Source organism: Salmo salar, chromosome ssa01, assembly GCF_905237065.1.
Source record: "Salmo salar chromosome ssa01, Ssal_v3.1, whole genome shotgun sequence".
Taxonomy (NCBI): Eukaryota; Metazoa; Chordata; class Actinopteri; order Salmoniformes; family Salmonidae; genus Salmo; species Salmo salar.
In genome coordinates, this window is record NC_059442.1 from 54,233,314 (window position 1) to 54,248,451 (window position 15,138).

Sequence of the window (15,138 nt, forward strand, 5' to 3'; positions counted from 1 at the left end):
ATATAAATCACAATCGTTTTAGATCTTAGGATCGCTGTAGACATGTGAAACCAGTCATATGGCAGCAAACTGAAGCATATCAACATGTCACCTTTTATCACCACAGTGAAGTTTATGAAATGCTGGCCTTATAACATGTAAGAATGACATTTGGAGATCAAAGCTATAGGCTTCTGTAGCCATGAGCAAATGACAGGCCTATAGCGCCAAACCTACCAAGTTGATTTATGATTTCTAAAATGTTTCAATTATTCCCAGACTTTTCACTGTATCTAACAACAAAAAATGGTGTTAAATATTAGCTACTATTGGTAGCCACCGTCAATTATCCCTACATTCATGTATTACTGTCACTTTTGTTATTTTTTTTTTTTTTTGCTGGATTCCATTATATCGTTAGTTTACCTTTATTTCCTCTGTCACGTTCGTGTGGTTGTTCCTTAGGGTTGCTAGCAATAGTGGGTCATATTAGGCTAACTTATTACAAGCTGTGCAATAATAGGGGTCGTGTAGCCTATTTGTGTCATTATGGAACGCAGACCATACGTAGCAGTTTAAACCTGGAGCATAGCGCATGGTTCACGACGACCGTTGTCATCACAGATCCATGATGAGTGAGTATTATTAGGGTAGATTCATACGACTACTGTTCACTCACCTATTGTACACTCACCTTCCAATATTTCAACTATTGAACAATTGAATATGGCAACTTCAGGATGAATCAAACCACTGTATTTTTGATTCGCCAAAATATTTAGTGTGTAAAAGCTCTCAAAATATATATTTTTTAATCATTCATGAATACCTTCTAACCCTAAATAATATTCAAGATCAGAATATTTTTAAATCTACCAATTGATGCTGAAAAGGAGACAAATATGTGTGTATTTAGTCCTACATGGCTTTCTTGAATTGATCCCTAATATTCTGAATCGTTCTCTCCATATATTCTAGTGAGTCTGTCGATAAAAGTCTAACTAAAGGTACCCAAATTAATTTGGGATTGCTTCAGATAAGTGTACTGAAAACTCTATTGAATGAAAACTCCACCAGAAAATCTGTTAGCAAGTGGAGGGTTTTCAGCAGTTGAATTACTTTTATTCAGCACGTGCAAGGGAACCATGCCTGCAAAGCCCTTTACGCATCTGCATAAGGTAAGTCTGAATACCAACTACTGACTAGTGCGTAGGAAAGGTGTGTGTAAGAAGGCGTACATTTCTTAAGTCTGAAACGGGCCCTATGTGTTTTTCCTCCTCCCTTACAGATGAGTCAGGAGAAGGGACAGGGCTGATACCAGTGAAGGTTCAGTCCCACATCGGGGTGCAGGGGGCCCTGTCTGGGCCCTGTCTCTCTGACCTCAGGGAGGTGAGGTGTCTGGACAGCCTGGTCAGAGCATACACTCTGCTGGCTGCCATGGGGGACAGGGCATCCCCCCAGCACCAACAGAACCTACTCAGGGCCTATAGCCTAGTGCTGCAGATCTGGCAGGTAGGGACTCCTTTAAAACTACCACACCTAAGTTGTGTTCATGAGGGCACACCGTAGCAAAACATTTTGTAATGGACAATAGGTTCAGATAGTACCTTTACGTTTCATGTTTACTGAACACGAGCCAGTAATTTCACTATGTTTTATACCAGCAGATGCATACAGTATAAGCCACAAAACGGTTTCTCTGTTTAAAAGAAATGTGATTTACGGGTAACAAAAAGACGAGTGATAGCAGTGTACTCCCATTGCAGGTGTCCATGGCAACTGCACGTGAGGTAATCAGGGAGATGAAGAATCCTCTAATCCCACCGTCCCGGCCATGTCCCTCTGCAACAGCCAAAAAAGACAAAGATAAGGAGAAGGACAAAGGCAAAAAATCTAAAGAGGTAGACCTGAACACCCAGGCCTGACCACCTTCAGAGAAGTCCATGGCTATTTTTTTGTTTTGTCATTGTATAGCATTGCAAATGACAAGTATTGAATGATACGATATTGTCACGACCGTCGTTTAAATAACTGGACCAAGGCGCAGCGTGAGTAGATTCCACATTTTTTATTACTCGTGAAACTTTTTAAAAAACGACGCCGATATAACGATCACGCAAACCGTAGCACACAAAGGCACTCACACAAAACAATATCCCACATTGCAGGTGGGAAAAATAACACACTAAGTATGATCCCCAATTAGAGGTAACGATTCTCAGCTGCCTCTAATTGGGAACCATACACCAACATAGAAATAAACTCACTAGAAATCCCCCTAGTCACGCCCTGACCTAAAACACCATAGAGAAACCCGAGGGCTCTCTATGGTCAGGACGTGACAGATATGTTATTTTACCATTGTACATTCTTGCCAATGTACAGTTCAATTGTACACTTTTGCCAGCTGAAAGCAATTAGGAATGAATATTTGGCCAAGGAATACCAGAGCTCTTCTGTGTTTAAACAGCCACCCCCTACTGAGGAGAAGCCCAAAGCCCGGAGGCCACAGGATGACGTGTTGCCCTCCAGCCCAGAGGAGTGGGCACAGTACGACTGTCCCGAGGATGTCCGCCAGGCCTTCAGATATGACACCAGCCCCCACTGCATCAACAGACACAGCCTCAGCAAACAGGCAGGCACCACTAAGCTCTCTCTGACTGCCTCTGTTATAGAGCCCAATGGGGTCATGTTCATTAGGGCACACCGTGGCAAAACGTTTTGTAACGATAGTTGACAAGTTCAGGTAGTCTCTCCCTGAAGTCTTTCAGTCTGTTTTCGTCCTTTTGGTCCCTGATGAATGTAAATTATTGAGTCATTATCGGAACAGGGACTGTTTCAATTGGCCGTGATGGCTTAGAGTCGAAGGCTTGAAAGCCGGAAACATTGACTCGATATTGATCCTTGTCTTGACAAGTCATAATTTGTTTGTTGGAAGAGGATGTCTACTCATTGATTTTGGGAGCAAATCAGAATGTTGGCAGAGACAAAAAAAGCTTATTTTAAATTAAAGACGCGTAGTGATTCATTTATCTTATGACACTCCAGTGTGACAGTATTAGGTGACACAATTATGCTTGGTAATCATACAAATTAACTGAGAACGTGCTCAGATGGTGCAGTCCTACACAGTGTCAAATATATGCTAAACGATGACCAGTCCAACACTTCATGTGATATCAGGCTGTACTGTAGTGTTTTTTTCTTCTCTGTCCTGTTCCACAAGCTGTATCACCACATGATACAGGTGGATAAAGTCTTATTGTCTATGGCTCAAAGTTTGTCCTACACGTTCTACACATCAAATTTAACCACTGTCCTGCACTTGAACTACTTATTAAATTACTAATTACAAACGCAGGATGTTAATGAAACGAAATAGTAATGATTAAGTCATGTGTTTACTTCCTTTTCTCCCTGTGTCTGGGTGGCTGCAGACTCAGAGCTTGTTCTTCCTGGACCTGCTGGTGAAAGAGCTGCAGTCTCTTTCACTCACCCACCTGACTCTTCCCATACTGCACCTGGCGGAGGTCATTGCCCATGACCTGCTGGACAGAAGGAGCCTCTCTGACCTCTACCGTCTCAGGTGAATAACGCCAATTTCGCATCTAGAGTTTATTCTTTCTGTTCGTGCGCAGGTGCAAAACTGCTACTTTCACTGCAAATAGTCTATGGGGCATTTTACCAGACACCAAGCTAATACTGGACTAAAAAGCATTCTCAATGGAGATTCTCCATTTATCTTGCTTTTTAGTCCAGGACTAGACTTAATGTGTCCAGGAAATGGTGCATATACACTGAGTATACAAAACATGAAGAACACAGTCTGTCATGCACTTTCCTTGACAGACTGACCAGGTGAATCCAGGCGAAAGCTATGATCCCTTATTGATGTTATTTGTTAAATCCACTTCAATCAGTGTAGATGAAGGGGAGGAGACAGGTTAAAGAAGGATTTCTAAGCCTTGAGACAACTGAGACATGGATTGTGTACAGTATGTGTGCCATTCAGAGGGTGAATGGGCAAGACAAAAAAATTTTCAACTCAATATTAGGAAGGTGGTCCTAATGTTTGGTATACTCAGTGAATGTTAGTTAAGGCTACTGCTTTTACTTTTGGCTTGTCAATTTTTGAAAAACAGTGTAGAGCTAAACATTCAATATGAAAGGTTTTCCACATGCGTGGTCCAAATCCTTGCCCATTTCAGAATCATTGATTTATTGTGAAATATTACCTAATAGTTTTCCCATTTATTTCCTCATTCTAACGTTTTAGAATTGTGAGGAGCTGTTCTCAGCTGGATATGGAGACGTCTACAGTGTACCACAAGAAGCTCCTGAGCCTGACTGGTATCCATGAGCAGGAACAAATGGAGTATGTGTGCCTCACTCTTTTCCACCAGCTCCTGTACATACTGAATACTCATTTGTATTGGATCTGTAGTGTTTGCCCTGATTCTGTTATTAGTGTTTTGATCTCCTGTCCATGCATTATTTCATTGCAGGTGTCGGAAAGCTATAGCTTTACAAAGAGAGAGAAACAGCCTGTATATGGATTATAATGGCAAAACGGACAATGAGGTTAGTTTCAAAGCGTCATAGCTGAAATTAAGAAGCATACCATACAAGGTGTATTATCACCGTAAGGGTTTATAGACCTTGAATTGAAGAGAAAGAAAGTGAAATGACCCCTGAAATGAATAACTGTAGTTCTTAGTTTTATTCAACTTTTATTATAGTTTAAAGCATGATTGGCAAGCAGCACAGGTTGATTACAGTCAAATCCAGACAGGGATATAAGTCTAAACTGCACTTTCATAATGTGAAACCCATAACACATATCACAGGTTCATGAGAGTTTAATTAGTGGCTTGTTAAATATCAAATGGCCGTCACTCATGTCAATCTGGCATGACGATGATCCTCATTTTTTACGAGCATTATTAATGGTTGTATTTTTTCATTGCCTTACCCAGAGTTATGTAGCCCATGAACAATCCTTTAGATTTACAGTATGTTCAGACTTAACTTATTGAGTTCATTCCATATTTTCCATGAGGTGCAGGGCCAGGGGATTGAATGGAATTTAAGGATCAGAATTCTGACATTGCTGCCTTTATCCATTTCTGTTTCCAGAAGTCTAAGGTTGACAACATCTGTCTGTCTGGAAAGCAGTGTGGGGATCTGTGGAGTCAGGATATCTGGCTTGATAAGGCTGAGATATGCCTTGGTATGGGACTGTACCAACCCGCCAGACAGCTACTGGCAGAGGCCCATCTGGTGGCTAAGGTTATTTCATTTTGAGTAATTTTGTCAATAGTTTGGTTTTCAATATTTCTCTTAAGTAGTCCACTGCATATTTGTGAAGTGTTTCTCTGTTTTGGTTGAAATGTGACTCCTATTTATGTGTATGTGAAGTCATAACAGTTTAGCAATTCACTTTTATTATATTTTTGTGGTCTCTTGTATTGTGTGCTCAGGAGCTGGGAGATCAGGCTGCAGCAGGGAGGAGTCTGCTCTCTCTTGCCACCCTGGCCAATAAGGAACAGAACCACTCTCAGGCCTTGGCACTGCTGGAGAAAGCCCAAGACATGGGAGGTGATGAGGACTTCTGGTACAAGCTCACCCTGGCCCTGCTGACAGCTACGGTGACCCAGAGGGGCCAGGATACAGACACCAAGGTCAAAACTATTCTAGTTTATTCTATTGAAGCTCCTACAAGCCTCTGCTCAATTGTCTCCTCTGAAGCAAATATTGTCCTTTTCAATGTGACCACTCTCTCCCGTTACAGACAGATCAAATAGTAAAGCAAGGCTGTGGAGCCCTGAAATCGATGCTGGAAAAGAGGCGGAACCGAGCTCCCGTGCTCAGGTTCCTGATCACGTCTCTGGAGAGCAGGTAAGGCTCTTTGATGTCTGTGTTCTCCGAATTCAGTCCTGGAAAGCTTCTGGGTTGTGCAGGCTTTCGATCCAGCCCCGCTGTAAATCACCTTATGGTCCAGAGTCAGACTCACCACCTTGATTAGTTTGATATTTGAATCAGGTGTGGTACTGCAGGGCTGGATCAAAAGCCCTGGTGTACAGTGTTCTCCCCTGTGCTGTGACCAAAACAGACCTCTAGATGTCATTGACTCACTGTGATGTCTGTCTTTCAGAGGGGCGGTGGAGCGTCTACATGCAGCCAGCCCTGTCGAGCCAGGTGAGGCTCTGTCCACCCAGTCAGTACAGAATCTCATGACTGCCTGTGACTCCCTGAGAGCGAGCACCAGTGAGTTCCTCCGACTGGGCCACAGAGAGCAAGCTGCTGAAGCTCTCCTGGAGCACGCACAGGCATTGAGGTCAGACATCAACACAACACATCATAGTATGATCTATCCAATTTGGGATCAATAACGTTCATTCATTCATTTGTGTCTACAATTCCTCTGTTGGTCCGCTTCAAATCATTCACAGCATGTTCTACTTTGTAGGATACTGGCTAAACACACTGACAATGAGGGAAAACTGCGCCACCTGCTGGATGCCTACTCCTTCATGCAGCAGGCCGTCTCCGTACAGGAACATGTGGTTCTGAACGCCCAAAGCCTGTTCCCATCACAAGAGGTAAAGCACATACTGTATACCTTCCCAATATCAGCCTTCATGTCAGAACATACCACACAGTTCAAACTCTTAGGTAATAATTTTGACCTATTTTAAAACATGTTGTAATTTTACTAATCATCACCACCAGGTTGAGTCAAGTTATTCGGTTAGATTCTGATCTAAGGATGACGTATGTATGAAACAGAACACATGTATTTATTTTATAATTTGTACCCCCTTTTTCTCCCCAATTTCGGGATTACGATCTTGTCTCATCGCTGCAAATCCCCAACGGGTTTGGGAGAGGCGAAGGTCGAGTCATGCGTCCTCTGAAACATGACCTGCCAAACTGCGCTTTTTATTACCCGCTCACTTAACACGGAAGCCAACTGCACCAATGTGTCGGCGGAAACACCGTTCAACTGACGACCAACGTCAGCCTGCAGGTGCCTGGCCCGCCTCAAGGAGGCGCTAGAGCGCGATGAGCCAAGTAAAGCTACCCCGGCCAAACCCTCTCCTAACCCAGACGACACTGGACCAATTGTGCGACGCCCTATGGGACTCCCGGTCACGGCCGGTAATGACTACAGCCTGGGGTCGAACCCTGTAGTGAAGCCGCAACACTGCGATGCAGTGCCTTAGACCGCTGTGCCACTCGGGAGGCCACAACGCATTAATTGGAACCATATCTCAGCAGTGTTCTTCATTGTGAAGGAATTTGTCTTAATAAGCGTGCAAATCCTATTTTTCTCAGCTGTTACAGTTCCTCAAAACAGAGTTCTGGCTATGTGTCCTGGAACTGAAAGCATTTGCAAACAAATTACACTCTATTTAGAGAGTAACTGAACATGTTGACAGGGCTGCGATATTAGATTTGCTTGTGAAAAGTCCATATATGGCTTGTCAGAAAGCCTGATTCGCTGCTTGGACTCCTGTCGACCCAGGGCTGCCAAGTCCAAGCCAGTGCTGCTAAATTATTTATTGAATTCATTTTGCCCTTTGTTTCACTAGGGATCTACATTGTTACATTTTCCAAATGGATGATTTAATTATAGAACAAGGAATTCCTGAAAAGGAGAGAACCATTCATTATAAATATGCTCAATAAAAATGGCATAATCTGTTTTTTTTTACTGAACATGGTATCTCAGCCAAATCATTACTGAATGTGTGTGGACTCTGGTGGATCCACCTATTTGCTCCAGACCTCAGTTCATATCCGATATAGCCTACAGAATAAACAGACACACACACACACACACACACGTTTTATTTTTTCATAAACACCTGATGGTTAAGAGCCAACTTTCAAACAGGCCAACATCCAAACTGCCATATGTAGAAAAAGCATTCCAAAAGTCAATGTCAAAGATGGAGCAGACATGACTTGCACACTGCCATTTTGAAGTGCATCTTGATCTAATCATGAAAGGACATTGAAATTGCATCTTGCTTCATTATTAAACCACCTGCTGAAATCCGGAAGAATCCAGTTAGCTAGATACAATCTACTTTGAAGGCCCAATTCTGCAATAAGGATTCACAGTCTATATCCCTGTGCTTTCAGCAAATGATACTGCTGCCCCAATAAGTTACATTGAAATGACATACCAAATATGAAAACAGCAGTGTATATGAACTCACTTACTCTCGTGGAACCAGACGAGTGTCTGAAAATTGCATATAAAGTCTGTCACGCAAGATTTGAGTTTATTTGACCCAATCTACATTTGTTTCTTGGTTCCTTCCCTTTCGTTACGTTGTAAATGAAGGTGTCACTTTTGTTCAGTCTGAAGATGTACACTTTTCCATTACAAAGGAAATCAAATTCAGATCTAAGGCTTTTAAAGCTATCTTGCACTGGGTTGAAAAATGAGCTGGGGCACAATAACACATTTTAACTTCTTGCATTTGCATTTACAGTCGTGTGTGTGTTCTTGTTGTCGTGTCTGTCATAATCTTTGTCTTTTTCTCGCTCTCTCTTTCTGCCCTCTGTACCTTCCACAGTGTCAGCCCTTGTCTCTTCCAGCCACGAGGAGGTTGTTGCAGGTCAGACTGGCTCTGGCTGAGCTGTCCTTAGCCATGCTGGAACAGGTGTGTGCTGAGGAGAACAGACTAGCCGTGGCCCAGGACAGGAAAGCCTCTGTGGAGAGAACCGTGGAGGAGTTTGTACGCATTACACCAGACCTCGGCTCTGTAGAGCAGGTAAGGGCATAGACAGAGGTCGTGTCCAAATACACATACTTGCGTTCTAAATAGTAGGCCTTTTGGGTATGCGAACAAATTGAACGTTTTATAGTATGTGACATTTCTGAAATGTTTTATGCTTTAAATACCAGGATGTCATACTCATTTCGATTTTCATCAAGTAGAATTCGTTGCACACTGTTGAGGAAGAGAATCATATTTTCACACTCACTTGTGTTTGACAACAGTTGATAATCAGAATAGGGGATGCCCTCAATTTTTTTTTACGAATAGCAGCGAACAAGCGCGATTTTCAAACCTGTTTGATTTGCTTGGATAGCTAGCTAGCTAATAGTCAATGCCATGGCAAGCAGGCTAGGATCTAAGCTAGCTAGCTAGCCTGTTATGCTAGCGACGACGCTTACCGTTTAGCTAACTAACTTCAGCAAGCTAAATACATGGCTCTGAGTCTGGCTGGCACTGGCAGGAGTATGGGGTAACGTTAGTTACAATATGGTGAGGGTGAATTCAATTCTTCAACATCTTGCTAGCTAGCAACATTAGCAAAGCTAGCTGCAGGTATATATTGGCTGCCTAGCAACATGACGTCATTTCTGGAGGCAGTGTAAACACAATGTGTTAGTCCACCAAGGCCAACCCAACCTGGGTTGACTTCAAAGTCCCAATGGAAACGGGGATAAGCCAGTTCCAATGTGATCGGTACCCCTCCCCTTGGCCCTAATTACCCCTTCAATGTTTGCAGATCTGTAAGGTGGAAGCAATATGATGGACGCTTTACCACTACACCTATACAGACATGCTAACATCAAGGGATTAGTGCCAAGGGGGAGGGATAGGGATCAATTTGAGACTGGTGGATAGACATAGCGAAAGAAAACTACTGGCCTACACAGTTATTGGACAAGTTACAAACAAAACAATTTCCTCAATTCTGGGAGGCTTATTACAAGTCAATGCCGACTTGTGAGAGCGGGAGAGGAGATTGCCGATTTCATCAACTAGCGCTTTGAATTGCAAATGTTCCATCTAATATTAATGTGTGAAGCTAATGATCAGGTTCAGACAGGGACAGGCTCGTAGGATATGGGCATGCAGACTGCAGAGCACACACACTCCTCTGGTCAATCTTCAGTAGTTCTGTGGGAGGACTGCAATCATGTCTGTCTGATAGTAAAGAGCTTTTCTCCCAAAGTGAAATCTCCACCGCTATAATGGGACTGATCTGATCAATACTGGCAGTGATTAAGCTTATTGCTTGATGACTTGCTTCATGTTGTTTCTCTCTGTTGCTGCTCCCCGTCATATCAGCTCCCCCATGAAAAAAACAATGCGAGATCTCACTATGAGTAAGATCTGGTCTGTAGCTATAACCTTTAAGGTTTTTTTGGTTGAGAAATGGCCCGTCTTCTGCAACCAAGATGATTCATTAAACCATTGTGCATTCGATTGGGAGGTGTTTGTGTTAGTCATGAAATTCCCAAAGTTGGTACACGGGAGGGAGAACCTCCTCCATTAGAGGAAGTCCACGTTGGTTTTGGAATAAGGGTTAGGACTACCTATTGTGTAATGATCGACGCCGGGGATGAGAAGCAGGTACGGGGAGTTGAACATTGAATGCGGAACAGACAGGTAACAGGACAGGAACAGCGTCGGCACATGGGTGTACAAAGACATACGGACATTAAAGCAGAAGCCGGGAACAGAGTGGGGAACCAGACATATGTAGGGAAGGTAAGGACAGAGGTGATTGAGTCCAGGTCAGTCCAATAATCGCTGATGCGCGTGACGGGAAGGCAGGTGTGCGTTATGATGATGGCAGGAGTGCGCAATGCTGGGGAGCCTGGCGCCCTCGATTGCCAGGGGGGAAGAGCTGGAGCAGGCGTGACATAGTGCAGTGGTTCCCAACCAGTGTACACTCACTTATAAAGGTGACCTGTCGAATGCACATGGAATTTTTACTTGGGGGCACTAGTGCCGGTCAGATAATACATTAAATGGCACATGGTTACAACTGTATCGTTGTTTCAAGTCCAGTGACCTCAGGCTGTTATTACATTTGTATCATTTGAGGGGTGCGCAGTAATTTGTATCATTTTTCTTCATCTGTGAAAACCATTAGCAAATGCAAATCTGATTTAGGTTCAGTCAGTCATTTATTTCTTAATACATGGCTCTGGGCTTAGCTCTACCACAGCCTCGGCCATAGAAACAAACGGAGCATGACATTGTGTCCGTGGTTGCACCTTTATAATGCCTAAAACCACTCGTCTGTAGCTCAAACTGTTCAAAACTAAAGACCTATTTTACCAGAGCTACATTTTCTTCTTGGTGCAGATTCACGGAACGCTCTTACAGGGGTACACACAAATTAACATGAGTAAGGAACTATCATACTATCAAAACGATTCAAATATTTCAAATAAACCCTATTTAATGTCTAAACTTTAGTCACAGAAAATAGATAATTTGCAGTGTTGGATCAGATGAGATGGTCATTACCACTAAATAAATTAATAGGGACATTTTAGGTGTGCTGCAGAATTTTGTATTCCATCTCCCTCCCTTCTTCATTTATATATCCCTCCATTTCCTCTGTGTCCCCCAGTAACCACCCCATCCCCTTTGTTCCCTTTGTAGGAGTGGATAACTACAGGGAGGACCCTGGGGCAGGTAGCTTTGAGCCAGCTGGCCACGGTCAACTTCATGTCCCTTGACTGTGTGGAGACCAGAGCCAGCTCTCTGAGCCTGATGGGGAAGTGCCTGAGGCTGCTAGCCATGCAGAGAGACCCGCTCTACCCCTTCACCCTCTGGGATGGACACAACCTGGTACAGACACTGACAGACAATACCAAAAACAGTAAAAATTGACTAAAAGTTACTTTTAAGGGGACTCGAAGTGACTTTTAGAGATGTCATTCCTCTTCACAAAAATCTAAGAGCTAAAAAAAAAAATGTCAGTGTTCATGACCAGATTGTAAACTAATCTTGATTCTATGAACAGGAGGAGGACCGGTCAGAGTCTAAAGCCAGCCCTAAGGAGGAGGAGGAGTTAACCGGAGAGAATGGCCTAGAGTCAAGCAGAACGGAGCCCAGACAGTATGCAGCCAAATATGCTGAGTTACAGGTACTGTATAGTCTACCTGGAACCTTTCCTCCTCTTTAATCTGGTGTCTTTAGACAAATCTAGTCGTTCTTATCTTCAACAGAAGTCACTTTCTTGGCTAGTCTTGATATACTGTAAAAGACAGTCTTTATTTTAAAAGTAATCTTGGATACCTAGAAGTAAAATTCTCTCGTGAAAGTTTGTCGTTTCCTGTTTTACTTTTGGGGGAATGACATTAACAATTGTGATTATCTTTGTGCAAAGCAGTGATGGAAAAGGTACCCAATTGTCATACTTGCGTAAAAGTAAAGAAACCTTCAAAGAAAATGACTCGAGAAAAAGTCACCCAGTAAAATACTACTTGAGTAAAAGTCTAAAGGTATTTGGTTTTAAATGTACTTAAGTATGAAAAGTAAATGTAATCGCTAAAATATACTTAGGTATCAAAAGGAAAAGGAAAGTATAAATCATTTCAAATTCCTTATATTAAGCAAACCAGACGGCACGATTTTCTTGTTTTTTATTTATTTATGGATAGCCAGGGGAACACTTCAACACTCAGACATAATTTACAAAGGAAGCATTTGTGTTTAGTGAGTCCGCCAGATGAGAGGCAGTAGTGATGACCAGGGATGTTTTCTTGATAAGTGCGTGAATTAGACAATTTTCCTATCCTGCTAAGCATTCAAAATGTAACAAGTACTTTTGGGTTTCAGGGAAAATGTAAGGATTAAAATGTACATTATTTTATTTGGGAACGTAGTGGAGTAAAAGTAATGTAAATAGTAAAGTACAGATACCCCAAAAAACTACTTAAGTAGTACGTTAAAGTATTTTTTACTTAAGTACTTTACACCACTGGTGCAAAGAAAGGAAGCGAAGTCTCCTCCCTCGCAAACGGAAACTCTCGGCCAAACCCCTCCCTTCCGCTAATTTCACCCGTGTTTATCATGGCCAAAAAGGAAATGTTATTGTTTAATGAATTTTTATGATACAGCCAATTTTGACTTTGTGACTGTGGAATCTATTGGAAACCGTTTATCATCCGCACACAGGCTTGAAAATCACCACACCAGTTTAAGCACCGCCTTCGTCCAATCCTGATTCATCCAAATAATCAATGACAAAAACCCCAAACCAAGAACTACTGTTGCTCGTAATCAGAAAATGTTATGTGCGCTTTGACAGATTCTCCCCGTTTCATCTGTCCACGAGAGATTATATTAAAAGTAACCTAAGAAGGTCAAGTCCATTCAGAAATGTTACTCTGAAGTTGGTGCAATAGATTAATAGCAGCAGGTGGCATTATGATAGCATGGTGGCATGCACAACTTGTAGCTACTTGTTTTCTCTCTCTGTTTGTGTGTGCGTGCGCGCACATGTGCGTGTGTACGTGTGCATGTGTATTCCAGAGAAGAAGACGTTCTGCCCAGCAACTTCTGGCTCAGGCCAGTGAGACTTTAGCACAGGCCGTCAGCCTCTCCCTCCAACACAAACTCCCCAGCTCCATCCTCTCAGAAGCCTGCCTCAATATGCTGGAGTGTCACGGCCAGTTTGACCCATGTGCCACTGGTCAATACCTGGCCCTGCTCCAGGTACAGTATGTACAGTTGAAGTCGGAAGTTTACATACACTTAGGTTGGAGTCATTAAACTTGTTTTTCAACCACTCCACAAATTTCTTGTTAACAAACTATAGTTTTTGCAAGTCAGTTAGGACATCTACTTTGTGCATGACACAAGTCATTTTTCCAACTATTGTTTACAGACAGATTATTTCCCTTATAATTTATTGTATCACAATTCCAGTGGGTCAGAAGTTTACATACACTAAGTTGACAGTGCCTTTAAACAGCTTGGAAAATTCCAGAAAATGATGTCATGGCTAAAGAAGCTTCTGATAGGCTAATTAAACATAATTTGAGTCAATTGGAGGTGTACCTGTGGATGTATTTCAAGGCCTACCTTCAAAGTCTGTGCCTCTTTGCTTGACATCGGAAAATCAAAAGAAATCAGCCAAGACCTCAGAAAAAAAACTGCAGACCTCCACAAGTCTGGTTCATCCTTGTGAGCAATTTCCAAACGCCTGAAGGTACCACGTTCATCTGTACAAACAATAGTGCGCAAGAATAAACACCATAGGACCACGCAGCCGTCATACCGCTCAGGAAGGAGACACGTTCTGTCTCCTAGAGATGAACGTACTTTGGTGCGAAAAGTGCAAATCAATCCCAGAACAACAGCAAAGGACCTTGTGAAGATGCTGGAGGAAACAGGTACAAAAGTATCTATATCCACAGTAAAACGAGTCCTATAGCGACCTAACCTGTAAGGCCGCTCAGCAAGGAAGAAGCCACTGCTCCAAAACCGCCATAAAAAAGCCAGACTACGGTTTGCAACTGCACATGGGGACAAAGATCGTACTTTTTGGAGAAATGTGCTCTGGTCTGATGAAACCAAAATATAACTGTTTGGCCATAATGACCATCATTATGTTTGGAGGAAAAAGGGGGACGCTTGCAAGCCGAAGAACACCATCCCAACCGTGAAGCACAGGGGGTGGCAGCATCATGTTGTGGGGGTACTTTGCTGCAGGAGGGACTGGTGCACTTCACAAAATAGATGACATCATGAAGCATCAAAATGATGTGGCTATATTGAAGCAACATCGAAAAGACATCAGTCAGGAAGTTAAAGCTTGGTCGCAAATGGGTCTTCCAAATGGACAATGACCCCAAGCATACTTCCAAAGTTGTGGCAAAATGGCTTAAGGACGACAAAGTCAAGGTATTGGAGTGCCATCACAAAGCCCTGACCTCATTCCTATAGAAAATATGTGGGCAGAACTGAAAGAGCGTGTGCAAGCAAGGAGGCCTTCAAACCTGACTCAGTTTCACCAGCTCTGTCAGGAGGAATGGGCCAAAATTCACCCAACTTATTGTGGGAAGCTTGTGGAAGTCTACTCGAAACGTTTGATCCAAGTTAAACAATTTAAAGGCAATGCTACCAAATACTATTTGAGTGTATGTAAACTTCTGACCCACTGGGAATGTGATGAAATAAATAAAATCTGAAATAAATCATTCTCTCTACTATTATTCTGACATTTCACATTCTTAAAATAAAGTGGTGATCCTAAAACAGGGAATTTTTACTCGGATTAAATGTCAGGAATTGTGAAAAACTGAGTTTAAATGTATTTGGCTAAGGGGTATGTAAACTTCCGACCTTAACTGTATGTGTGTAGGGAGGGGTGTTTGTGTAC

At 42.6% G+C, this 15,138-nt stretch overlaps 1 protein-coding gene across 7 annotated transcripts in view; it reads left to right on the plus strand.

The window, feature by feature from the left end:
* Positions 1 to 15,138, plus strand: part of cfap46 (cilia and flagella associated protein 46) — a 95,012-nt gene that overhangs the window by 47,068 nt on the left and 32,806 nt on the right. For all 7 annotated transcript variants that reach the window (XM_014200152.2, XM_014200148.2, XM_014200140.2 and 4 more), the window contains 15 exons: positions 1,268 to 1,491; positions 1,746 to 1,880; positions 2,450 to 2,614; positions 3,417 to 3,565; positions 4,256 to 4,354; positions 4,485 to 4,560; positions 5,116 to 5,268; positions 5,460 to 5,660; positions 5,771 to 5,877; positions 6,134 to 6,316; positions 6,449 to 6,581; positions 8,571 to 8,768; positions 11,409 to 11,597; positions 11,773 to 11,895; positions 13,287 to 13,469. In XM_014200152.2, coding sequence (XP_014055627.2) covers positions 1,268 to 1,491; positions 1,746 to 1,880; positions 2,450 to 2,614; positions 3,417 to 3,565; positions 4,256 to 4,354; positions 4,485 to 4,560; positions 5,116 to 5,268; positions 5,460 to 5,660; positions 5,771 to 5,877; positions 6,134 to 6,316; positions 6,449 to 6,581; positions 8,571 to 8,768; positions 11,409 to 11,597; positions 11,773 to 11,895; positions 13,287 to 13,469 — 2,318 coding nt within the window. The remainder of the gene's footprint in view (positions 1 to 1,267; positions 1,492 to 1,745; positions 1,881 to 2,449; positions 2,615 to 3,416; positions 3,566 to 4,255; positions 4,355 to 4,484; positions 4,561 to 5,115; positions 5,269 to 5,459; positions 5,661 to 5,770; positions 5,878 to 6,133; positions 6,317 to 6,448; positions 6,582 to 8,570; positions 8,769 to 11,408; positions 11,598 to 11,772; positions 11,896 to 13,286; positions 13,470 to 15,138) is intronic.